Genomic DNA, 27,610 nt, shown 5'->3' with positions numbered 1-27,610 from the left:
GACGAAACATTTCAGAAGGAGCTTTACTCTATCCCTCGATAGAGATGGTGTAGAACAGACCGGGGCAAACAATAACACACAGCCCACTGCAGCTGCGCCAGGGAAAGCACACAAGGTACACAGTGTGAGCTGAGTGCACATGTGCAACTTCCTGGCACCAGGAGTTGCAGATCCTGCAGAGCTTCAAGGGACGTCCTCAAGGACAATGAGAGTACTTCAGGGTAAGTTGGAGTTGGCCAATGGACTGGAGGCCGGAGGCAGGCTTTTCTTGGGGAGCATGTGTGGCCGCCATGCTAAGATAGACGAAGGTACATGCAGCAGCAATGAGAGCAACACAAGGTAAGTGAGCATTAAAGGTACTATTAGATTACTGCAGTTTTTATTTTCATTTTGGATTTGCAAGTATGTACACTAATTTCTGAACTTCAAATTATTTTACAATTAAGTATTAATACACTTTATGAAAAGTCAAGTCAACTCATATTGTTTTGTTTCCCCATTTTTCTCATTCCCTCACTGAAGGGACTGATCCTTGCTAAGGTCTGGTGTCATGGGTGCTGGCAGTCCAGGATTTGAACCTAGGAACCTTCAGGTGTGCACTGGCATAGTAATACACTGAAGAGTGCTTTCACCCATTAGAATAGTTATATATCTATAATTTATTGAGAAAATTTGCATCCGTGTGTATGTCCTTTCAACTTTTTACACTATGAATTCCTATAGCCATATATTGGTACCAGAGAGGTGGACTTTCAGTTAAATGGGGAGATGAGAATAGCTGGTTTTGTTTTAGAGGTGTTCAAAATCTTGAAGGGTATTGATTAGGTAAATAAGAAGAAACTGTTTCTGGTGCAGAAGGTTTGTTAACTAGAGGATACAGATTTAAGGTAACTGGCAAAAGAACCAGATGGTAACAAATTTGTAACCCAGCAAATTCGTAACCCCTAGGTCTAGATTCTCCCACAAGAGGAAACATCCTCTCTACATCCATCCTGTCAAGACCCCTCAGGATTTTAAAGGTCTCAGTCAAGTCATCTCTTATTCTTCTAAACTCCAGTGGATAGAAGTCTAGCCTGTCCAACCTTTCCTCATAAGACAACCCACCCGTTCCTGGTATTAGTCTAGTAAACTTTCTCTGAACTACTTCTAATGCATTTACATCCTTCCTTAAATAAGGAGACCAATACTGTACACAGTACTCCAGATGTGGTCTTAGCAGTGCCCTGTGCAACTGAAGCATAACCTCCCTACTTTTGTATTCAACTCCCATCGCAATAAACAATAAAATTCTGTTTGTTTTCCTAATTATTTGCTGTACCTGCATACTAGCCTTTTGTGATTCATGCACTAGGACACCCAGATCCCTCTGAATCCCAGAGCTCTGCAATCATTCACGATTTAGATAATATGCTTTTTTATTCTTCCTGCCAAAATGGACAATTTCACATTATATTACATTTGCCAGATCTTTGTCCATTCACTTAACCTTTGTAGCCTCTTTATGTACTCTTCACAACTTACTTTCCTACTTATCTTTGTGTCATCAGCAAATTTAGCAACCATAACTTCGGTCCCTTCATCAAAGTCATTTCTATAAATTGTGAAAGTTGAGGCCCCAGCAGTGATTCCTGTGACACATCACTCATTATATCCTGCCAACCAGTAAAAGACCCAGTTATACCTACTGTTTCCTGTTAGCTAGCCAATCTTCTACCCATGCCAATAAGTTAACCCCTACACCATGAGCTTTTATCTTCTGCAATAATCTTTGATGTGGCACCTTATCAAATGCCTTCTGGAAATCTAAGTACAGTACATCCATCGGTTGCCCTTTATCCACAGCACGTGTGACTCCTTCAAAAAACTCCATTAAATTGTTTAAACGTGATTTCCCTTTCACAAAACCATGTTGACTCTGCCTGATTGCCTTGAATTTTTCTAAGTGGCCTGCCATAACATCTTTAATAATAACTTCTAACATTTTCCTTATGACAGATGTTAAGCTAACTGGCCTGTAGTTTCCTGCTTTCTGTCTCCATTTTTGAATAAAGTAGTTCCATTCACTATTTTCCTCAAATCTAGGGAATTTTGGAAAATTAAAGCCAAAGCATAACTATCTCACTAACATCCTCCTTATCAGTGAGAATATGAAAATGTAACTGATAACAGAGCAAATGGAAATCAATAGCATGTGGAGAAAGTGAACAGTAAACCCGGTTTCTGCAGCAGCCTCATTAGCAAATCAAAAGCAAATGCAGGGAGGCGGTGACATTGTGTTGTCGTCACTGGACCAGTATTCCAGAGACCCAGGGTAATGTTCTGGGGATCCAGGTTTCAATCCCACCATGGCAGATGGTCAGATCTGAATTCAATAAAAATCTGGAATTAAAAGTCTGATGATGACCATGAAACCACTGCCATCTGGTTCACTAATGTGCCATCCTTACCTAGCCTGCATGTGACTCTAGACCCACAGCAATGTGGTTGATTCTTAAATGCCCTCTAAACAAGGGCAGTTAGGGATGGGCAATAAATGCCAGTCTAGGCAGCAATGCCCACATCCCATAAACGAATTTTTTAAAACTCCAGATACTGGAAATCTGAACTAAAAACAGAAAATGCTGGGAGCACTCCGGTCAGGCAGCATCTATGGAGAGAGAAAAAGAATGAATTGGACTTTGATGCCCTTGTAAAGAGGGATGACCAACTGCATTGTTCACATTAAGCCAAGAAAGGGTGCAAGAGTTTGGTTTTGTGATTGTATTGTATCATTATGATGGCATAATTAGAATAAAGGTATATGCTTATTTGTACCAAAATTTATCTTTATAATTGTTGGTTTCTTGAGTGTTTATAGCCACTCTTCCCCTGTACAATTTCCATATTCAGATGTGGCCCTCGAACCGAAAAGTTTGTCCACCGCTGATGTAGAGAGAGCTTCACTCTGTATGTAACCCACGCTGAGTGTTTTATGGGACAGTACAGTGGGAGCTTTATTGTGTATCTAACCTGTGCTGTTGGTGCCCTGGGAGTGGGTGATGCCCTATGTTAAAGGTGATAAGCATCTGATCCACAAGGTTGCAGTGCTTCAGATTTGGCTGCTCAGATTTGTGCCACGCATAAGATGGAGTGCAGTGAATGCACCGGAATTAACTTTACAGGACAAAAAATGTTCATTTATTCATCTTTAGCACATAAATACAGACAGGCAGAGGCTTCTGGGCTGCCACAGGAGTGAACACACCGCTCAACTCAAAACAACTTAAAAATAAGGGCTTCAAGTGCAACATCCTTTTATGTCCTTACTACAGCTATATGGTTAAAACAAGGTTCCAGCTTGAGTTCACTTTATTGCAGAAACAGTCACATTCCTGCCTGTTAAACCTGCTCCTTAACACTGAGAATGTGGTAACTGTTAACAGAGCAAATGGAAATCAACAGCAATGGCAGCATGTGGAGAAAATGAACAGTAAACCTGGGTTCTACAGCAACCTTCTCAACACCCCTACCCTCACTAATTCTCTCTAAATATAAATGGTGACAGTAGCTTAGACTGGACAGCACTTGGAGCTTAAGGAGAGTGGGGGTCAGGAGAGACACTGTCCGGAAAGACCAGTTTCCAAATACATCCCCTAACTCTCATTTAAGTGATCTGGCAGAAACTGAGGCGGAACCCATTCATCAAAGCTTTTAACAAGGCTGCTTAACTGGGAGAGTGGCAATATCCCAACACGTCATTTGCTAACTAGAGATTGATCAGTTCAAAGCCACACAATCAGATTCCTGGACCTACCCAAATCTGCAGCCCAAGAGCATCTGACAAAGGGGAATAGATGTGTCCATTTGCGAGGAGAGTTTTCAGCCCGAGGTTTGAGCAGAAAACTCCATGAAAGGGATACTCAGGTGCAGGCTTCCCAGCCCAGGTCCGTGACGCAGAGATTTTCATCACTCACACTTCAAATACCATACCATGACTCAGAAGAAATTAAATCGGAAGTGATTTTGGTGGTCTTGGTCACACTCGCTCACACATTGAATTGTGCTCCTCTCCAAATTCATGGAGTCAGATTCAGGGAAATCCCCATCCTTCGTCAATTTGCTCATTGATTTTCGGAAGATTTTGCTCTTTGTCTGCCTTCCAACTGGTTTGATTTTGGCAGATTTTGTAGCTGGAAGAAGTGAGAAAAGCAAGTTACTATTAGCCCAATGAACAGCCCAATCATAGTCAATCCTATCCCTCAATCTCAGTCAATACCATCACACTATGCAATCCACGGTCGGTCTCATACACACAGCACATGCAATCCAACTCAACCATTAGCACCCCCCCCACCCCCCACTCCCTGGCCCGCACAAATCTGCTCATTTCTCCCACTTACTCATTACCCTTCCCATTGGAGCTGTGTGACCACATCTCCTGACTGCACCTGGGTAGCCCCTCTGACCTGCAAGCATCAATCTGAACTGTTTCTGCCTCTCCTCCTCCATCTTTTTCCTGTAGTCTCCAAAGATGGACCTCATCACCTGCCGCTTCTTCACAAGTGGTGCTTTCTCACTGCGGAGAGTTCTCAGTGCGTGAAGGGCCCCATCAGCTGTAATACAAAAAGCATCACAGTATCCATTCTCTGCCCATACACATCACCATTGTCTATTCTACCCAGTACAATAAGCGGCCTGTGATGCAGATGGTTACCTGACAAATCATCAGTCTAATTTTTACTCTGTGTTGCACCTTTGGAGAATGAGAGCAGCAGAAAGGAATGAGGAAGTGACCAAGCTAAAGGATGATTTGTATACAACTGCTATCTGTGTTGTTCTTTGACTGGTCAACAGGCAAGGTGGCTGTGTACCTCTCTCCAACATGGAACCCTTGCTATCTGGTATCCTTTATCTGAAGGCTCCACTAACAATGAGAAATTGCTCTCTATCATGACAGGAGCATTTGAAAGAGGAATAAACCCAGTATTACACATAGAGCAGAGAAGGCTAAGAGGAGTTTTGACAGCGGTGTTTAAAATGATGAAGAGTTTAGGTAGAGTAAATAAAGTGAAAATGTTTCCAATAGCTGAAGTTCCAATATCCATAGGGCACAAATTTAAGGTGATTGGCGAAAGAACCAGAGGCGACATGAGAAACTTTTTTATGCAACGAGTGGTTAATTTCAGAATGCAGACTGATAGGGTGATGGAAACAGATTCAATAGTAACCATCAAAAGGAAATTGGATAAATACTGGAAGGAGAAAGAATTGTAGATATGGAGAGGGAGGGGTTGCTCTTTGAAAGTTGGTGTAGACTTGATGGGCCAAATGGCCTCTTTCTGTGCTGTATCATTGCATTATTGTATCTATCCTGCTGCATGTCAGTAACAGCCTGTACTGTTGGGTAATGTACATGATTTTAGTTGGATACCTCACCCCTTAGAGGGCAGTTTACAGATGAAGAAAGGAATTGGAAAAGGCCACTGACACCAAAATCCCATTCAGAGTACTGCAGCCCCTACAACACACCTTGTTTCTGTTTGACTTTCTGAGTGCGCAGCCCAAGTTCCAGCTGCTCAACGCACCAATCCACTTCCCGCCGCAGTTGTTCTTCTGAAGACTGGAGGAGAAGATATTAGCAAGTTAAAGCGACACACTGAACTCAGGCTGAGACATCCTAACAAGGAATGCGCCAATAAGCATGTACGTCAAGACAAATGGTACAACCTACATATGGAGCAAAGTCACTGTGTGGCAAAGGTTGTGTGAGATACCAGAGTGCTTCTTTTATCCACTGCACCGGCTCTGAACTCCTGGTAGCTGTTCCTCTCCCGCATGTTAGATCCAGAGTAATGAAACGGCTGAAAGCACTGGATACAGCAAAAGCTAGGGGCTGTGGCAACATCCCCCGCAACAGCACTGAAGACTTATGCTTGCCACTTATCAGCTCAAGCCCAAATATTGATCAGGTCTTGTTACAGCTGTTCCAGCTACAACATTGGCATCTAGCCCACAATGTGGAAAATCGCTCAGGTAAGACCTGTCCACAAAAAGGACAAATCCAATCCAGCTAATTGCCACCCCATCAGTCTACTCTCGATGATCAGCAAAGTGATGGAAGGTGTCGTTGACTGTGCTATCATTTGGTACAGCAATAACACACTCAATGATGCTCAGTTTAGGTTCTGCCAGGGCACTTGGCTCCTGACCTCATTACAGCCTTAGTCCAAACATGGTCAAAAGAGTTGACGTCATGAGGTGAGGTGGGAGTTTCTCCTCTTGACATCAAGGCAGCATCATTTGACCGAGTGACACATCAAGGAGCCCTAGCAAAATTGAAGTAAATGGGAGTTAGGGGGAAAACTCTCCACTGCCTGGGGTCATACCTAGCACAAAGGAAGATTGTTATGTCTGTTGGAGGCCAATCATCTCAATCCCAGGTCATTCCCTCAGGAGTTCCTCAGTAGTGTCCTAGGCCCCAGCATCTTCAGCTGCTTCAATTACTTTTTTTTATTCATTTACAGGATGTGGGCTTCGCTGGCTAGGTCAGCACTTATTGTACATCCCTAATTGCCCTTGAGAAGTGGTGGTGAGCTGCCTTCTTGAACCACTGCTGTCCCTGTGGTGTAGGTACGCCCATAGTGCTGTTAGGAAGAGAGTTCCAGGATTTTGACCCAGTGACAGTGAAGGGACGGTGATATATTTCCAAGTCAGGATGGTGAGTTACTTGGAGGGGAACTTCCAGATGGTGGTGTTCCCCTATGTTTGCTCCCCTTGTCCTTCTAGAAGGTAGTAGTCCTGGGTTTGGAACATGATGCCTAAGGAGCCTTGGTGAGTTTCTGAAGTGCATCTCGTAGATGGTACACACTGCTGTCATTGTCCGTCAGTGGTGGAGGGAGTGAATGTTTGTGGAAAGGGTGTCAATCAAGCAGACTGCTTTATCCTGGATGGTGTTAAGCTTTTTGAGTACTTGAGTGTTGTTGGAGCTGTACTCATTCAAGCAAATGGAGAGCATTCCATCCCACTCCTGACTTGTGCCTTGTAGATGGTGGACAGGCTTTGGGGAGTCAGGAGGTGACTTACTTGCCACAAGATTCCTAGCCTCTTACCTGCTCTTGTAGCCACAGTAGTTATATGGCTAGTCCAGTTCAGTTTCTGGTCAATGGTAATCCCCAGGCTGTTGAGAGTGGGGGTTCAGTGATGGTAATGCCATTGAATGTCAAGGGGTGATTGTTAGGTTCTCTTTTGTTGGAAATGGTCATTGCCTGGCACTTGTGTGGCACGAATGTTACTGCCACTTGTCAATCCAAGCCTGGATATTGTCCTGGTCTTGCTGCATTTGGACATGGACTGCTTCAGTATCTGAGGAGTCATGAATGTGCTGAACAATGTGCGATCACCAGCAAACATTTCCACTTCTGACCTTATGATGGAAGCAAGGTCATTGATGATGCAGTTGATGGTTGGGCCTAGGACACTACCATGAAGAACTCCTGCAGTGATGTCCTGGAACTGAGATGATTGACCTCCAGCAACCACAACCATCTTCCTTTGTGCTAGGTATGACTCAAACCAGTGGAGAGGTTTCCCCCTAATTCCCATTGACTCCAGTTTTGCTAGGGCTCCTTGATGTTACACTTGGTCAAATGCTCCCTGATGTCATGGACAGCCACTCTTACCTCACCTCTGGAGTTCAGCTCTTTTGTCCATGTTCCCTCCACAAAGGTCAGAGTGGGGTTGCTCACTAATGATTGCATATAATGTTCGGTACCATTCACAACTCCTCAGATACTGAAGCAGTCCAGGTCCACATGTAGCAAGACCTGATCAATATTTGCTGATAAGTGGCAAGTAACATTCATGCCACAAGTGCCAGGTAATGGCCATCAACAAAAAGAGGGAATCTAAACATCTCCCCTTGACATTCAATGGCATTAACATTGCTGAACCCCCCACAATCAACATCCTGGGGTTACCACTGACCAGAAACTGAGCTGGACCAGCTATATAAATACTGTGGCTACAAGAGCAGGTCAGAGGCTAGGAGTCTTGCATTGAGTAACTCACCTCCCCAAAGTCTGTCCACCATAAGGCACAAGTCAGAAATGTGATCAAATCCTCTCCACTTGCCTGGATGAGTGTGGCTCCAACAAAACTCAAGAAGTTCAACACCATCCAGGCAAAGCAACCCGCATGATCAGCACCCCATCACACCTTAAACATTCATGCCCTCCACCACCGATGCACAGTGGCAAAAGTGTATATCATATTCAAGACGCACTGCAGCAACTAGCCAAGCTTCCTTCATCAGCACCTTCCAAATCTGGAACCTCTACCACCTAGAAAAACAAGGGCAACAGATGCATGGGAACACCATCATCTGCAGGTTCCCCTCCAAGCCACATATCATCCCTGACTTGGAACGGTATCACTGTTCCTTCACTGTCACTGGATCAAAATCCTAAACTCTAACAGCGTTGTTGACATATTTGCACCACATGGACTGTAGCAATTCAAGAAGACGGCTTACCACTACCTTCTCAAGGGCAAATAGGGATGGGCAACAAATGCTGGCCTTGCCAGTAACACCCACATTCCATGAAAGAATGGTAAAAAAACACTCTCTACACTGCACCAAACACTCCCAGGGCAGGTACAGAGTAAAGCTCTGTCTACACTATCAAAAATTTCCTAGATTCTGAAAAGGTCCCAATGGATTGGAAAACTGCAAATGCAACACCTCTATTCAAGAAAAGGAGACAGAAAGCAGGAAACTATGGGTCAGTTAGCTTAACATCTGTCATTGAGAAAATGCTAGAATCCATCATTAAGGAGGTGGGAGCAGGACATTTAGAAAATGATAATACAATCAGAGTCAACATGGTTTTGTGAAAGCGAAATCGTCTTTGACAAATTTATTAGAGTTCTCAGGATTTAACAAGCAGGGTGGATAAAGGGATACCAGTAGATGTAGTGTATTTGGATTTTCAAAAGGCATTCAATAAGGTGCAACTTAAAGGTTACTGCACAAGATAAGAGCTCATGGCGTTGGGTGTGGTTTATTAGCATGGATAATGGATTGGTTAACTGACAGGTAATAGAGTCGGGCTAATTTTCAGGTTGACAAACTGTAATGAGTAGAGTGCAATTGGGATTAGTGCTCGGGTCTCAACTATTTACAATCTATATTACTGACTTGGACGAGGGGACCAGATGTATTGTACCCAAATTTGCTGATGATGCAAAGATAGGTAGGAGAGCAAGTTATGAGGATACAAAGTCTACAAAGGGATATAGGTAGGCTTCTTATCTCAGAGTTGTTAGTCTTTGGAATTCTCTTCCACAGAGAGCAGTGGAGGCTGAGTCATTGAATATATTCAAGGCTGAGTTAAGACAGATTTTAGAACTTTAGGGAAGTCAAGGGTTATGGGGAGCAGGCAGGAAAGTAGAGTTATGGCCACAATCAGATCAGCCATGATCTTATTGAATGGTGCGGCAGGCTCAATAGGCCGAATGGCCTAATCCTGCTCCTATTTCTTATGAGCTTATCCATCAAACACTCCCAGGGAAGATACAGCATAGGTTAGATACAGGTGGCTCCCTCTACACTGTCCCATCAATCCATCTGAACTCTAGTCAAGAAGTACCCCTATTGTACTAACATTTCTCACAACAAAATGAGAATGCCTGTTGAGGAGCTATTTTACGCTGTGGGGCTTCTGTTCTATGAAGCAATAGGCTCAGGCCATGCTGAACTAACTCACTGATCTGATTGTTCAGTATGTGATTTCAACCTGGAAATCAGAATGTGCCTCCCTCCCCACAACCTGTAACCCTTGGCCTATCAATGATCAGTGTTCCCCCAGAGTTGCCTGTCTCTCCTTACCAGGCACTGTCCTTCTCCATGAGCTGCAGAGTTCCTCTCTCTTCCATCGCTCTCCCCGCTCTGCCTCTCTCCACCTCTCACAGGTTCAGCTGTGTGTTTACTGCTCCGCACTTTATTTTTTTTTCTCTGTGAGGGTTTGGAAGCCATGACCTGTTTGGCCTTTTGATGGCTTAGCAGGATGGGATCTGCCTTTGCCTCTGCATTCTGAACTACAGACACAGGTCGTCCTGTACAGTTTGCCTGCTGCAGTTCAGCGTCTGCCTCAGGGATTGCAAAATTAAACTTAAAATCAGACTCTTGGCTTTTAGCTCCTGCAAAGATTTTTAGCTTCTCCTTCTCCACAACGCGATCAGAATCTTCATTTACAACATCACCACTCCCAGCTTGTGGCTGACGGCTGGAGTTGGAGGTGTCAAAATTCAGGTGGCCACAAACTGGATGTTTTTCAGTGGGATCATCACTCATTCCCTTGGGTACAGTGAAACTCTGTGACTGATTGAAGCTCCTGGAACATTCCTCATGTGCTACGTGCCCACAGTCTGTGGAATTAGTTTGCTGAATTGCTGCTGGGGTCAGGTTCAGAGCTGTTGTAATAAAAACAATTGGTCATTTAGCTACAAGATATTTTAAAAAGGAAAACTTGTCCCAGAAACAATGCCACATTTATCCTGCATTTATTTTCAATTATCTCTAAATCTCATTTTCTAGTAAATTACTCCATTTGTCTAACACATTTTTTGTGAAATAATATTCCGAGTTCCCGATTTATTAAAATCCACCCCGTGGTTAAACCCTCCAGCAGAGGGAATACGCCCTCTCCCTCGATGAGCTTTTTCAATTCCCTTCAATATTTCGAAAAGGAACATTACGTGTTTGGAATTCTCTTCCACAGAGAGCAGTGAAGGCTGGTTCAATGAACATATTCAAGCTGAGTTAGATAGATTCTTAATTGACAAGGGAGTCAAGGGTTATAAGGGTCAGGCAGGAAAAGTGGTGTTAAGGCCACAGTCAGATCAGCCATGAACTTTGTGAATGGCAGTACAGGATTGATGGGCTGAATGGCTGATCCTGCTCTTCACCCGCACCCCCCCCCCCCCCCCCCCATGAGGGTGAACGGGGGGATGCGAAGCTGGACCGGGTGGGGCAACACAAGGGCCGACTGGGGGGGGAAGAACGGAGGGCAGACCAGGGAGGCACGGAGGGCGGACCGGGTTCGGGGGGGGAACAGGGCACCTGAGGATGGACTGGGAGGGAACAGGGTGCACAAGGGTGGACCGAGGGGATAGGGTGCACGAGGGTGGACCAGGGTGTTGGGCAGGGGGGGGAAAGGGGCACAAGAGGGTGGTCTGGAGGGGAACAGAGTGTGCGAGGGCGGAACGGGGCACGCGAGGGTGGACCGGAGGGGGACAGAACGCGCCAGGGCGGATCTGGTGAAGGGGGAGGAAATGGAACACGCAAGGGTGGACTTGGGGCGGGGGGGAACAGAACTCACGAGGACAAATGGGGAAATACTGCGATGCAGAGAGTGATGAACAACACGAGGAGCCCTGTACTCAGGGTAGAGCCTCTGGTCTCTCAGTAGCCAGCTATGTCCCTCACCTACTCTCTGGGAGATTCCTTCCCAGTGGCCATACCGCTACTTCTCACCATGTACCTGTTGCCTGTAGCGTCTCCTGTTTATTCACTCTCTCATTATGGTAATCACCAAACACATGCTTGGTCATCTGTCTTTTCTGCATTGCCGGTACGTTCCTAGACTGCGGAATCTCACTCATTTCTTCCACTGCATTCGAGACAGAGAATCCAACACTAAAATGATTGTCCAAAGTGCATACAGCAGGTGAAAGCAACACAAAATTCTAAAGATTGGATCTCCTCCATACCATATTGTACTGTTCACCTGCTGCAACGTCACAAGATTTTAGCACAGATCTTACACAAGAGACAACATCCAGGATCGTGCCAGGGGTTGAGGTTAATGGGGGAGGGGGTGTAGGTGGAATTGAAGAAGGGCAGGTAGGTGATCAATGACACACCCCATGAACAGGATCTGTTGCTGAAGTATCAATGCCAAGGCCCTCTCACCACTCACTAGCCCTGGGCTGTATGCCAGGCCCACGGCCCTGACTGCTTACCTTGTCCTGGTGACAATTTGAGCTGGAAGACCCCAGTCTGCATCTGCTGGACACCGCAATCCAGCTCCTCCTGCATGGTCCTGTTGAGGGCCTGTAACAGACAGAAAAGCTTTAGCAAACCAAGCTGTGGGCAACAAGTAGAATGGAGCTGAAAGGAGAGACTGTTCACCTCAGTTACTCTCACCAACCTGAGCAGCAGCTTTGCGGGACCCATAGGAGAACTGGCAAGAGAGAGAGCTAGTGAGAGCCAGACTCCTACCCATGGGCATTTGACTGTGACTCTGCAAACTCATTTCACAAAGGATCATTATGGCCTGGGGAGATTTCCTCCCATCATGCTGGGCTGGATATGACCACAGGTCCTGGGTGAAAGGCCTAACCCATTACCCACAGATGGTTAGTATTGGGCCGTGAATGCGTAATGTCAGAGGCATAACATCACATCAGGAGATGATGGTGTAGTGGTAATGTCACTGGACATCCAGAGAAAGACTAATGCCCTGGGGATTTGGAAGCTGGTGGACTTTAAATTCAATGAATAAAATCTGGAATTGAAAGCTAGTCTCAGTAATGGTGACCATGAAACTTTCATCAATTGTCACGAAAACCCATCGGGTTCACTTATGTCTTTTAGGGAAGAAATTCTGCCATCTGGGTCTGGCCTACATGTGACCCCAGACCCACGGCAATGTGGTTGACTCTTAACTGCCCTCTGGAATGGCCTAGCAAGTCAATGAGCTCAAGGGCAATTAGGGATGAGCAACAAATGCTGGCCTCGCGAGCGATACCCACATCCTAAAGGACTTTTTAAAAATCACAACCGACATTCAACCTGAGCAATCAGTAATGGTAAACATAATCTGTGTGCTGTGACCTTAGAATAAAACTATCCCTCATTTAACACTCCTAATATGTTCCTAAATGGTGTGCTAAACAAAAATCACTTTCCCATAAGAAAGTAAATACAGTGGGTTATGTTCCTGACCTGTAATTTTTACATTAAAAATCTATTGGCTGCCTTGAATCTAACTGGCCCAAAAATCTTCTTCCTACTTACCACTCGCAACTTACCTCCTGCTCACCAATTCCCTCTCACTTGCTGTCGCCCGCTTGCCACTTACCTCTCCCAACCCACCCACTTGCCACTTCTCTCTCCTGACCTCCCCCTCGTCTGCTTCCCACTTCCCTCTCCCAAGCCTCCCATTTGCCGCTTTTCTCTCTTCGACTGGAAGCGCCCCCTTGCCACCTTGCTTACTTCCTCCCACTTGCCTTCCCAATTCCCTATCTTGAACGCCTCGCTCACACAAGGGTTCAGGAGAGAGATGGTGGGCCAGGAGGGGGAGGAAGCGGTGGGTTGGGAGGGGGAGGAGGCGGGCCTTGAGGGGGAGGAGGTGGCATGTCGGGAGGGGGAGGGGGCAGGCCAGATGGGGGGAAGAGGGTGGGGGAAGAGGGAGGGGGAGAAGAGAGAAGGGGAAAGATGGAGGAGGTGTGGGGGGGTCAGAAGAGGGGAAGGGTGGGGTCTGGGGAGGGGAAGGGAGGGGTCAGGGGAGGGGAAGGGAGGGGTCAGGGGAGGGGAAGGGAGGGGTCAGGGGAGGGGAAGGGAGGGGAGGGGTCAGGGGAAGGGAATGGAAATTGGCAGACAGGAAGGTGCGAGGGAAGCTGAGAGGGGGAAGCTGAGAGCGGGAAGAGGAATGTCCCACCCCCCCTCACCAATCCCCTCCCCCTAGCCCTCTCCTGACCCTGTCTCCTACCTACCCCCACACCCCACCTATCCCCTCCCACCCCCAGCCCTCTCCACACCCTGTCTCCTACCTACCCCCACCCTCTCCCCTGCCACCCCTATCCCCACACCCTCCCCCTGCCACCCCTACCCCACCAACCCATGCCACCCCCACCCCGTCACCCCTACCCCCTCGCCCACCATCCCTACCCCATTCCTTTTTTGCATCTCAGCCGTTCCTCTTATCTCCCTCTTCCATTCTTCCCTCCCCCCCCACCTCTCCCTCCTGCCACCCCAACCCCACCACCTCTCCCCCCACCCCTACCCTACACCCTCTCCCCCTACCCCTACCCTACAACCTCTCCCCCTACCCCCATCCTCTCCCCCCTCGCCACCCCTACTCCTACCACCCAGACCCTCTACCCCTACCATTCCCCCATTCCTTTCCACCCCTCCACCATTCCTCTTCCACCCCTCCCCCATTCTTTTACCCCTTCCACATTCCTCTTCCACTCCTCTTATACCCTCCCCCCAAATTCCTTTTACACTCCCCCCATATCCTCTTTTACCCTGCCCCCCATATTCCTCTTTTACCCTCCCCCAAATATTCCTCTTTTACCCTCCCCCAAATATTCCTCTTTTATCCTCCCCCAAACATTCCTCTTTTACCCTCCCCCCCCCCGCCAAATATTCCTCTTTTACCCTCCCCCCTCAAATATTCCTCTTTTACACTCCCCCCCCCCTACAGAATCACAGAATCTCACAGTGCAGAAGAGGCCCTTCGGCCCATCGAGTCTGCACCGACACATAAGAAACGCCTGACCCACCTACCTAATCCCATTTACCAGCACTTGGCCCATACCTTGAATGTGCCAAGTGCTCATCCAGGTACTTTTTAAAGGATGTGAGGCAACCCGCCTCCACCACCCTCCCAGGCAGCACATTCCAGACCGTCACCACCTTCTGGGTAAAAAAGCTTTTCCGCACATCCCCCCTAAACCTCCTGCCCCTCGCCTTGAACTTATGTCCCCTTGTGACTGACCCTTCAACTAAAGGGATCAGTTGCTCCCTAGCCACCCTGTCCATGCCCCTCATAATCTTGTACACCTTGATCAGGTCACCCCTCAGTCCTTGTCAAAGGCTTTGCTGAAATCCATATAAACTACATCAACTGCACTACCCTCATCTACACACCTGGTCACCTCCTCAAAAAATTCAATCAAATTTGTTAGGCATGACCTCCCTCTGAAAAAGCCATGCTGACTATCCCTGATCAAACCTTGCCTCTCCGAGTGGAGAGGGATTCTCTCCATCAAAATTTTTTCCAAGTTTCCCTACCACTGACGTGAGACTCACTGGCTTGTAGTTCCGTGGCTTAGCTCTACATCCCTTCTTAAATAGCGGAACCACATTAGCTGTTCTCCAGTCCTCTGGCACCTCCCCCGTGGCCAGAGAGGAATTAAAAATTTGGGTCAGAGCCCCTGCGATCTCCTCCCTTGCCTCCTTCAGCAGTCTGGGACACAAATTATCCGGACCTGGAGATTTGTCCACTCTTAAGCCTGCCAACACCTCCAATACCTTGTCACTCCCTATATCAATTTGCTTAAGAACCTCGCAGTCTCTCTCCCCGAGTTCAATACCTTCAGCCTCATTCTCTTGGGTGAAGATGGATCTGAAGTATTCGTTCAACACTCTAGTGATGTCCTCTGGCTCCACCCATAGATTGCCCACCTTGGACCCTTATGGGCCCTACTCTTTCCCTGGTTATCCTGTTCCCATTGATATACTAATAGAATATCTTGGAATTTTCCCTACTTTTACCAGCCAGAGCTTTCTCATATCCCCTCTTTGCTCTCCTAATTGCTTTCTTAAGCTCCACCCTGCACTTTCTGTACTCCATTAATGCCTCTGCTGATTTACTTCCCTTGTACCTGCTAAAAGCCTCTCTCTTCCTTCTCATCGTATCCTGAATATCTCTGGTCATGTTACTCCTTCCTATCACCCTAGAGGGAACATGTTGAGCCTGTACCCTCCCCATTTCCTTTTTGAATGCCCCCCCCCGCTGTTTCTCTGTAGATTTCGCCACAAGTAGCTGTTCCCAGTCTATCTTGGCCAGATCCTGCCTTATTTTACTAAAATCCGCTCTCAAATGTTCCTCTTTTACCCCCCCAAATGTTCCTCTTTTACCCCCCCAAATGTTCCTCTTTTACCCTCCCCCCCAAATATTCCCCTTTTACCATCCACCCCAAATATTCCCCTTTTACCCTCCCCCCAAATATTCCCCTTTTACCCTCCCCTCCAAATATTCCTCTTTTACCCTCCCCCCAAATATTCCTCTTTTACCCTCCCCCCAAATATTCCTCTTATACCCTCCCCCCAATATTCCTCTTATACCCTCCCTCCAAATATTCCTCTTTTACCCTCCCCCCCGAATATTCCCCTTTTACCCTCCTCTCCAAATATTCCTCTTTTACCCTCCCCCCAAATATTCCTCTTATACCCTTCCTCCAAATATTCCTCTTTTACCCTCCCCCCCCAAATATTCCTCTTTTACCCTCCCCCAAATATTCCCTTTTTACCCTCCCCTCCAAATATTCCTCTTTTACCCTCCCCCAAATATTCCCTTTTTACCCTCCCCTCCAAATATTCCTCTTTTACCCTCCCCCCAAATATTCCTCTTATACCCTCCCCCCCAATATTCCTCTTTTACCCTCCCCCCCCAAATATTCCTCTTTTACCCTCTCCCCCAAATATTCCTTTTACCCTCCCCCCCAAATATTCCTCTGATATCCTCCCCCCCAAATATTCCTCTGATATCCTCCCCCCCAAATATTCCTCTTATACCCTCCCCCCACCAAATATTCCTCTTATACCCTCCCCCCACCAAATATTCCTGATATACCCTCTCCCCACCAAATATTCCTCATATACCCTCTCCCCACCAAATATTCCTCATATACCCTCTCCCCACCAAATATTCCTCATACCCTCCCCCCAAATATTCCTCTTTTACCCCCCAAAATATTCCTCTTTTACCTTCCCTCCCCCCAAATATTCCTCACGGTCTGTGTTCCCACGCAGCCACCGCCGGAAGTCTGTCCGTGTCCGCCGCTGGCCTCATCCCCCCAGTGCCGGTGATAGACCACTTTCCAATGACGTCCATGGCACACTTCCGGCAGCTGCCATTGCTCCGGTGACAGCAAATCACTTCAAACGTCAAATAAGAACAGAGAATGCTGGAAATACTCAGCAGCTCTGGACACCTCTGTCTGCCCTGCTATCTATTTCCAGGACTTTCTGTTCTTACATCAAATTTCCAGCATTTGTTGTATTTTGCTTTCGTTTTACTTCGATATCACAATCTATTTGTCTGAAGCTGGGAAACCAATATATAAAAAATTAAATCGGGCCCTACTGTTAAATTCTGCAGAACCTCGAGGAAACTTTGGAGACACTAAATCTTGCACCCTGCCTCACAGTTATTATCGTGGCCATTGTCTACTTTATACCCGCTAGCAATCCATTCCATGGTAAAATTAAAGTAGGATGTGCTTCGGGAAGGCCGTTAGGTTGGTCCTGCCTTAGCATATTTAGGAGAAACAGCAGAGTTTATTTCGTGTGTTGCATAGAACCCTTTGTTGAATCCTTCCGGAAAGATCCGGACACAAGAGGACTGACGATCCCAGGCAGTGGAAGCACTCAGCTCAAAGCCTCCCTGTACAACATCGCCATCTTCTGCTCAGATCCACAGTGGGCAGACTGATTAGCATCTGCAACCAGTTTGAACTGGGCCCGGCAGCCAAAGTAAATCGCAGAAAGAGCAAAGCCACTTTCTTTGGGAACTGGGCTGATCGATCCTTTGTCCCCTTTACCATCAGGTCACACTGGCTGCAGGTGCTGGGGATATGATTCAGAGGGACCAGGGCATGCGCTAGAAACTGGAATGAGTGATTAGCTTTAGTTAAACAAAAACCGGGTATGTGGGAGCTCCCTCTCCATTGCAAGTAAGAACCTGGTCATCAGGTGTGAGATGCTCTCGGCATTGCTGTACATGGCACAGGTCTGGCCCATTCCTCACCCGTGTCATGGCATACCTGAGCCATCTTCCGTTTTATCTGAAGGTTGAAAATGGACTGTGTTCACAGGGACACGATATACAAACATGTAGATAAAGGGTGCAAAGACATGTGCCCAACACTGCCCTCATCCTGATGACCACCTTTGTATGTAGCTGCATCAAGCTATGCGTGGACCCTCAGTACGCAAATGCCAAGTGTCACTACGTGCTGAGGTTCTACCTGTACCCGGTGTTGTGAAGTGGCTATGTTGCCGCGGACTCCTCCAAGTAGTTTATGCAGAAAACACCTTTGAGCACAAGTTCAGGTAGAGATCTGCACATAATGTCCTAGAGGCCCCGCAGGAAAAGGAGATGGTGGATCCTGTCCGATGGTTCCCTGAGCAGACTGTCGAAACCATTTGGCAGAATGCCGCTTTGCTAGAACTTTCCAACAAGTATCAAGGTGTAGCTTGGCTGTTAGTGAGAAAGGCCCTCCCCATCAGATACTTACTACAGACCCAGAGTCTCACCCGCTCCGTTTGTCACCCTCGAGGTTGCTGTGGTGGGAAAGAGACTATTGTCCACCTCCTTCTGGAATGTACCTTTGCAAAGAAGGTCTGGAAAGAGATGCAGTGGTTTTTGTCAAGGTTCAACCCGAGCAGCTCTGTGACACAGGCCTCTGTGCTCTACTGGCTGTTTCCAGGAATACACACCAAGACAAACATCAATTGCGGCAGTGGAATCATCAACTCAGTGAAAGATGCTCTTTGGTCTGCCCAAATCTTGTTGGTTCTCCATTGCAAAGATTGAGTGTTGCAGACTAGCACATTCCAAGGTCCAGGACTACGTGCTGAGGGACGGACTAAAGCTTGGGGCAGCCACCGCAAAGGCTCAATGGTGAAAGGTCACTGTCTAAGGCCTTTCATCTATAATGCACCAAGGTTCTGGAAATTGTATCGAACCCCTCGGGCTGTATGACACATTAAATGTGTACAGTAAACATTACATGTATCAGGGGATATGGTGGTATAGTGGTAATGTTGCTTGACTCATAATCTAAAGACCCAGCTAATGCTCTGGGGACATCAGTTCAAATCCCAGTGAGGCAGCTGGTAGAATTTGAATTCAATTAATAAATCTGGAATATAAAGCTAGTCTCAGTAATGGTGACCATGAAACTATCATTTTTTGTTGTAAACACCCATCTGGTTCATTAATACCCTTTAGGGAAGGAAATCTGCCAACCTTACCTGGTCTGGCCTGCATGTGACTCCAGACCCACAGCAATGTGGTTGACTCTCAACCACCCTCTGAAATGGCCTAGCAAGCCACACAGTTCAGGTGCAATTGGGATGGGCAACAAATTCTGGTCTTGCCAGTGATGCCCACATCCCATGAAAGAAAAAAAAATCAAAATTGTATTGGAGCACATCAGAGTGCAACATGAACTATGTAGAAAATTTGAACATCATTGCACCTTCTGTAATGACCATTTTGATATGTTTGGTTCTGCTCTTTTAAATATTTTATGAATAAAGTATATTTTTGCAAAAAAAAGAGTAATTTACAGAATAGAGTTGGGAAAAACAACACCCTTCCTCCCATTGCTCCCCACCACCCCCACCCCAAGTCTACATGGCTGACCCTGTATTAAGCTGTGAATACGAACATAGGAAGTAGAAGCAGGAGTAGGCCATTTGGCCCCTCAAGCCTGCTCCACCAGCAATAAGATCATGGCTGATCTGATTGTGGTCTCAACTCCACATTCCGTCAACCCCCTCCCCTTTGTTAGTCAAGGATCTATCTACCTCTGCTTCCTGTAGAAGAGTTATCCAAAGATTCACAACCCTTTTAGAGAAAAAAATTTCTTCTCATCTCTGTCTTAAATGGGAGACTCCTTATGACCTATTCACAACTTACTTTCCTACCCATCTTTGTGTCATGAGGAAATTTAGTATCCACTCATTCAGGCCCTTTATCCAAGTCATTGATATAAATTGTAAATAGTTGAGGTCCCAGTACTAATCCCTGTGGCACTCGTCACATCTTGCCAATCTGAAAAAGACCCACTTACCCTACTCTCTGTTTCCCCTTAGCTAACCAATCCTCTATCCATAGTCATATGTTACCCCCTCCACCTTGAGCTCTGATTTTGCATAATAACCTTTGATGCGGCAACTTGTCAAATGCCTTCTGGAAGTCTATGCACATCCACAGGTTCTCCTTTATCCATGTTGCTTGTTACTTCCCCAAAGAACTCCAATAGTCAAACATGATTTCCCGTTCACAAAGCCATGTTGACTCTGCTTGATTGCACTGAGATTTTTTAAGTGCCAGCTATAACCTCCTTAATAATAGATTCCAGGTGGAATTGTCCCAGCTGCAACGGCAACTTTTCACGCCGTATCGTCCCAAACCTGCTGCATTAAATTATGTATTCCCAGGAAGCACGCCGTTTCCATGGCGGGCGGGCTCTTGTTCACCCTCCACGCCATCACCTCGCCGCTTCATCACGCTGGCCACCATATTTAAAGTGCAGCTGCATGCACACCTCTTAGTGATTCCAGCCTAGGACTGCTGCACAGAACACATGGCCCCAAAAAGCAAGGAGACTGCAGCGCCCAGGTTCAATGACAAATCCCTCGAGCGCCTTTTGGACGCAGTGGAGGTGGCCGTGATATCCTCTATCCCCGCTCTGGCCGCAGGATAGGCAGTAACACCACTATTCCGGCTTGGGAGGCGGTGACAGCGGTGGTCAACGCAATGCCCTTCAAAAGGAGGACAGCCACCCAGTGCCACATGAGGATGAATGCTCTCCTCCGTTCCGCCAGGTTAAGTCACTCTTCTCATCACTATAAACTCACGCACTCACAAATTCATCACACATCCACAGGGATCTCACTCACTGTCAGTTCAAGGGACATCACCATTCATTCTCTCACACATACCTTCTTTGTCCTCATCCCATCCACGGGACCATCCATCACCCACACATACCAGGCATACTTATCATCTGGTCTGGCAGACATCCTGCTTACTCTGTCTCCATCTCTATTCATGCAGGTCAAGCTGGCACACAACAAGAGGGAGAGGTCGCAGATTGGTGGAGGAATGCCTGAAATCATGGTCCTCATTGACTTTGAAAATGAGCCATCCAGCTGGCCGGCGAGAATCTGGACCGTTCCTGTGCTGACGGTGAGGTTGGCGGTGCTCTACCAAGTGAGGATCCAGCAGTGCAACATTCATCAGACAACCATGCTGTGAGTGATGTGTCTTGTTTCACAGGCCCCTGCCATCCACTAATTATCTCTCCTTGCTTTCGCAGGCACATCTGGGAAACTGCCAAGAAAGTCCACGGCCCAGGGCCTCCAATCAAGCCCTGAGGGAAGCTCTGAAGAGGAATCCGCTGAAACCCCCTCCCACCGAAGACTCTTCACAGCGTTCACTGACACCCTCCACCAGCACAGAGACAAACACCTCAATGGGACCTAGCTTTCGAGTTGCCTCGGGATCACAATCTGGTGAGCACATCGCACTTTCTGATCCACAGCAGACGGTGGCAGGAACTTCCCAGGTGAAGGCATTCAGAGAACTGCTGGAGGCCAGAAATTTGCTGACTCTGAGTCAGATGACGAGCCTCTGGACTCGGTCATGTCACGATTGCTGCAGTTGCAAAGGCAAGCTCGGGAACATCAGGAAGGGATGTCCGCTGCCCTCCTCAGATTGCAAGGCATGATGGAAGAGTCCGTCCATCTTCAGGCTGTGATAGTGTCGGCATGCCAATGCACCAAGGTCAACACCAGTAGGATGGCAGCCACCATGGAGACCTTGGTCCAGGACATCGTTCCAGCACTGCTGCGCGGGCTGAACTCCATTTCCGATGCCATAGTTGGAGTCCAACAGTGCATAAATGAGAAGGGTGTGGGGCAGCCCAACCTCACTCCAGCTACCCCTTCTCCTCAAGGAGTGAGCCAGAGGCACTTGGGCACTCACAAAGAGGAGGATCAGCAGGTGTATCATTTGGGCCATCAATCCAGGTGACCTCGGGAGTGTCCAGCCCATCCAAATCCCCTCTTCCTGTGACCTCAGCAACTCCAGCTCCATGGGCCGAGGAGGATGCCACTAGCACACAGCAGGACCTCGAAAGCAGGCCAGGGCCCTCCAGGTCTCAGCCCTCCGGAAGATGCCTGCCAAGGTCATCACAGACTGGACCTAGCAGTCAGCAGGCTGCCTCCACCTCCACAGTGGATGTCTGAGGGGCACCAAGATGTAGTGACAGAGTTAGGACAGTTAAGAAGGTGCAGTTGCACAACCTGGCCACTGGTGTTAATCACTTGTACATACTGTTCACTATTGCAAATAAACTTCCAAGAATGTCTCCCTGGCTATGGCTCCTTGTTCTGATGAGCAGTGTTCGTGTCACTCAGATGTGAAACCTCTCTGCACAAATTAAAGGCAGGTGTCTCAGTCCAGGGACTCTTCCCTGTGCAGCCTTCAGACCAAAGTGATGGTCCGGCCTCACACTCCCTGGACAAATTAGTGATGCCTGCATCTCGATAGTGCTCGTCATTGTTGCCAGAATGTCGTGAGCAGGCGTCACAGAGTTCCGTCATTCTCTCTGTGTGCTCTCAGCACTTTTAAGGTGGGGCTGGCCCCTATCTCTTCAGCATCTGTGACCAGTGACGCTGTGCTCCTGAAGAGAGTCAGGTGAAGTCGGACAAAGGATCAGATGCTTTTAAAGTTTTAACGCTGCGTCTCTATCTAATCCTAATTATAGAGTGCAAGCGAGCTGTCCTTGGCCAGACAGGAGTCAGACATCCTCAGAGACTATGGAGTGGGAGATCTATGGAGTGTCCTCACTACATGTCGTCATCATCCTCCTGCAATTGAATAACTATTAGGACCTCCACTGTGTCTCCATGACAGGAGCATTATCATAGAGGGTATATGCGCTGCCATAAGCCAGACTGGAGTCAAACATTCACAAATGCAATGTGAGGATCTATGGTGTCTCCTCACTGTATGTCGTCATCATCCTCCACAAATCTAGTAACTATGAGGGCCTCCCGAGCGTGCCTGCCTTGTCTGGCTAGTGCGAGGGCCCTATCGCCATCATCGTCGCCTTAGGGGACCTCCTCACCCACATTGTCGTTGACGTCACCCTCATTGAAGGAGACCTCCAGCTCCTGCATCTCCTCTTCAGCCAGCTCCTCTACCCATTGCAGCGCCAAGTTGTGAGGGGCAAAGCAGGCGACGACAATGCATGACACACGCTGTGGCCTATATTGCAGGGCTCCACCAGACCGGTCCAGGCACCGGAACCTCATTTTCAGCATCCCGATGGTTTGCTCCACCAAGTTGTGAGTTGTCGCATAAGCCTCGTTATACCTTCGGTCTGCTGCAGTCTGAGGCCGTCGTATGGGTGTCATCAGCCATGTCCTCTGAGGGTGGCCCTTGTCCCCTAGGAGCCAACCCTGCAGCCTCTGTGGATCCTGGAAGACGTCAGATATCTGTGACCGACTGAGAATGTAGGAGTTGTGGACACTCCCTGGAAAACGTGCGCAGACCTACAGGGTGTCTTTGTGGTGGTCACACACCAGCTGCACATTCAGTGAATGGAAGCCCTTGCAGTTGACATAGTTGACCCCTTGTTGCAACGGAGATCTGAGCGCCACGTGAGTGCAGTCGATTGCACCCTGCACCTATGGAAAACTTGAGACCTGGGCAAATCCAATCGCTCTTGCTTCCTGGCTCTCTTGGTCCCGGGTGAAATGCACAAAGTTGAGTGCCCTTCTGAAGATGGCATTCGTGACCTCATGGTTGCATTTGTAGGTGGAGGCTTGTGATATCCCACAGAGGTCACCTGTGGAGCCCTGAAAGGAGCCACTTGCATAAAAATTGAGCACTGCAGTCACTCTCATGGCCACTGGCAGTGGATGCCCTCCATGTCCCCATGACGCCAAATCCTGCAGTAGCTGGTAGATGACCGATCAGTTCCCTAGACATACGCAATCTTCGGCAACACTGGTTCTTGGTCATCTGCAGGAATGAAAGACGGCATCTATAGACATTGAGTCTACCTAGGCACCTACCAATGATGGCTTGCTGTGGCACTTCAACAGTGTGTGCAGGAGCCCCAGCCGCCCCTTTTCCTGAGGATGCTACTCCTCCCTCTGCATTCAGGCCCTTCCGTTACTCTCTTCTCCGTCATCTTGGCTCTCTGTACGCCACGAGGCATACAGCTAGTTCACCAGGTTCCATGCTCCTCCTGATGTACTCCTCCTGCAGGATGAAAGAGAAACACGATTGGCTATACTAAGAACCTCTCTTGGTTAAGTCTGAAGGTTCCTTAATGCATCCCGGAGAATTCTGGCCACCATTTGGATGGCCAGAGTTTAGTGCACTGCATGGCTGCCCGAAACCCCAACCCACTCCACCTGACCAATTGGTGGGAGCCCTGCCCATTGGACTACATGCTGTGCTCTCAGCTTAGGCACAGGCATTCTCCTAAACCACTCTGCAAGTCTGCACTGTTCGCTTGAATCTGGTCCAAACCGGGATGATGACATTGCAAGGGGCTGTGAGCGCCTCCATCAGTGACTGCTCCATGACCAGTTTTAGCAAGGAGATTGTAGCAAGAAGATTGTACAATGTGCCCAATTGTCCAACTGTTCCGCAGTCCACTAGGGTGCTCATTAGTTTGCAGTCTGTGCCCAAGGGGTGAAAAGCTCTGGAGCAGTTGGTGGCACTTGCATGCCTCTGTGTTGCTTGAATGGGCAGATAAGCAAGAGGCCCAACTCCACACATAGCAATGTGGCTGTATCTCAACTGTCTTAGGTACAGGTGAATGGTCACCCTAATGTGTGACCGCTTCCCTCCCCACCACCCTGCATGTGCTTGTGCACTACCTTCAACCGCAGGGCAGTCCTTGCCCCCCCCTTCCCCCAAACGCACCTCAACCACAGGGCAGCCCTTGCCCCACCCCCAAATTGCCCTCACCCCCAAGTCACCTAATCCGCAGGGCAACCCTTGCCCCCACCCCCAAGTTGCCTCATCCGCAGGGCAGCCCTTGCCACCACCCCCAAGTTGCTTCAACCGCAGGGCGGCCCTTGCCCCCACGCCTCCAACACACCCAAACCTTGAAGTCTAACAGGAAACACGGGCGAGCGCTGCACAACATTACTGTGTGCTCACCTCCGAGTTCCCCTCAAAGTACAGCTCACCAAGTGCACGCCTTATATAAGCTGTTGTGAAACACGTCGGCTTGCAATCACACCGACATAGGCGGATGATCGACGTGGGAAATGTTTGTGGCGGGCCGGCCTTAAAATGATATGCAGATGTAAACATGGCCCGCCATCGATGGGCTGAGTGGACAACCACAAACTAGTGTCACGACGTTATGAAACTGATTTTTGGCCTTCTCACCATATTGTCCACTCACACCACTGAGCACACCAACACCAGTGGGCATGGAAGATTTTGCCCTCCAGCAATTTTCCAATGGCAGATGTTAAGCTTAGTGGCCTATAGTTTCCTGCTTTCTCTTTCCTTCCTTTCTTGAATAGACGAGTCACTTTCGCTATTTTCCAATCTGATGGGACCTTTCCAGAATCTAGGGAAGTTTGGAAAATTAAACCAATGCATTAACTCAGCAATCACTTCTTCTAAGACCCAAGGATGAAGTCCATCAGGATCTGTCGACTTATCAGCTTTTAGTTCTAACAATTTTCTCAGTACCCTTTTCCTGGTGTATGTAATTGTCTTAAGCTCCTCCCTCCCTTTCACTTCCTGATTCACAATTATTTCTGGGATGTTATTTGTATCCTCTACAGTGAAGACAGACACAAAATATCTGTTCAATTCATCCGCCACTTCCTTAATTGCCATTATTAATTCCCCATTCTTATTTTCTGGAGGACCAACGCTCACTTCAGTTACTCTTTTCTTTTTAAATGCCTGTTAGTCAGCTCTAACTTCATGCCCTGATAATTGTCCTTATTTAAGTTTAAAACCCTAGTCTTGCATCCACTGCTCTCTCCCTCAAACGGAATGTGAAATCCAATCATTTTATGATCACTGCTACTTAGGGGTAGCCTTCACTATGAGGTCATTAATTAGTCCTGTCTTATTGCACATTACCAGATCTTGTATAGCCTGCTTTCTGGTTGTTGCTAAAACATGCTGCTCCAAGAAACAGTCCCAAAAACACTATGAACTCATCATCCGAGCTACCTCTGCCAATCTGATTTATTTATGTAGATTAAAATCACCCATGATTATTGTTGTACCTTTCTCACAAACCTCCATTATTTCTTCCTGGGTATCCCATCCTACAGTGTGGTTACTGTTAGGGGGCCTATAAACCCCTCCCACAAGTGACTTATCTTTACTATTTCTCATCTCTACCCAAACTGATTCTGCATCTTGATCTCCAGAATTAAGGTCATCTCTCTCTATTGCACCAATGACATTCTTAATGAACAGAGATACCCCTCCACCTTTTCTGACCTTCCCGTATTTCCTAAATGCCATGTATCATTGAATATGCAGTACCCAACTTTTGTCATCCTGTAGTCATGTTTCTGTAATGGCTATCAGATCATACATATTTATTTCTATTTGTGCTGTCAATTCATCTGTTTTGTTACAGATGCTGCATCCATTCAGGTACAGAGCCTTTAGTTCTGTCTTTTTACTTTTTTTGGTAACCTCTGGCCTTATCTGCTAGTGCGCTCTTAGGTTTGTACACTCTGTCCCTTCCTGCCATGCTCTGATCATCATTTTCCTTATTCCTAATTTGCTCTTTTGCCTTGTCTTTTCTACTTAATTTATCACATCTTCCCAAACTTGATCTCTTACCCCACACTATTTAATTTAAAGCCCTCCCTACCACTCTAGCTATTATACGAGTCACCAGAACCGTCGTTCCAGCATGGTTCAGGTGAAGACCGTCCCAAGGATACAGCTCCCACTTTCCCCAGTGGTGGTGCCAGTGCCCCATGAATCAAAACCCATTTCTCCCACACCAGTCTTTGAGTCATGAATTTAACTTTCTAATTTGATTTACCCTATGTCAATTTGCTTGTGGCTCAGGTAATAATCCAGAGATTATTACCTTTGAGGTTCTGCTTTTTAATTTAGCCCCTAGCTGCTCATACTCCCTCAGCAGAACCTCTTTCCTTGTTCTACCTATGTCGTTGGTACCTATGTGGACCACGATCAATGGATCTGCCTCCTCCCAGAGCAGATATCCCAAACCCTAGCACCAGGCAGGCCACACTGCTGTCTGGACTCCTGATCTCAGCTGCAGAGAACTGTGTCTATCCACCCCCCCCCACAATTGTACTGTCCCCAACTACCACTACATTCCTATTAACTCCCCCCATTTGAACAGCTTCCTGTACCATGGTGCTATGGTCAGTTTGCTCATTCACGCTGCAGCCACCACTTCAAACCATACAGGCTGCAAGAAACTCAAACCTGCTGGACAATTGCAAAGGAGGCTCCTCCAATTCTACCTTCTGGTCCCCATACCTGCCTCACTCAGTCAGACCCTCCTGTCCCTGACCACTGACCAAATCAGAAGACCCTATTCTAAGGGGTGTGACTGCCTCCTGGTACAAAGTGTCCAGGTAACTTTTCCCCTCCCTGATGCAATGCAGTGTCTGCAGCCCAGCCTTCAGCTCAATGACCCTGAGCCAAAGCTTCTCAAGCCACAGACACTTATGCGGACGTGTTTGCTTTGGATCACCCTGATGTGCAGTAACTCTCTTATCTGCAGTCGCCACACATCACCTGCCCTGCCATCTTTATTTGTGTGCTAATTAACT

General features: G+C 47.5%; 1 protein-coding gene across 2 annotated transcripts; it reads right to left on the bottom strand.

Annotated features, from left to right (window-relative positions):
* Positions 1 to 357: 357 nt before the first annotated feature.
* c15h8orf33 (chromosome 15 C8orf33 homolog) lies at positions 358 to 16,894 on the bottom strand. Of its 2 annotated transcripts, none has more exons than XM_078558723.1 (6): positions 16,757 to 16,894; positions 12,001 to 12,091; positions 9,866 to 10,449; positions 5,509 to 5,599; positions 4,446 to 4,592; positions 358 to 4,169 (listed from the first exon to the last, which is right to left on the bottom strand). In XM_078558723.1, the coding sequence occupies exons 2-6, from the start codon at positions 12,074 to 12,076 to the stop codon at positions 3,976 to 3,978; spliced, it is 1,092 nt and encodes a 363-aa protein (XP_078414849.1). In that variant the 5' UTR covers positions 12,077 to 12,091; positions 16,757 to 16,894; the 3' UTR covers positions 358 to 3,975. The 2 variants fall into 2 exon arrangements, with proteins under 2 accessions (XP_078414849.1, XP_078414848.1); XM_078558722.1 differs by lacking the exon at positions 16,757 to 16,894 and adding an exon at positions 15,361 to 15,387.
* Positions 16,895 to 27,610: the final 10,716 nt, after the last annotated feature.

Source organism: Cetorhinus maximus, chromosome 15, assembly GCF_964194155.1.
Source record: "Cetorhinus maximus chromosome 15, sCetMax3.hap1.1, whole genome shotgun sequence".
Lineage (NCBI taxonomy): Eukaryota > Metazoa > Chordata > Chondrichthyes > Lamniformes > Cetorhinidae > Cetorhinus > Cetorhinus maximus.
This window is presented reverse-complemented; position numbering and strand designations above follow the sequence as displayed.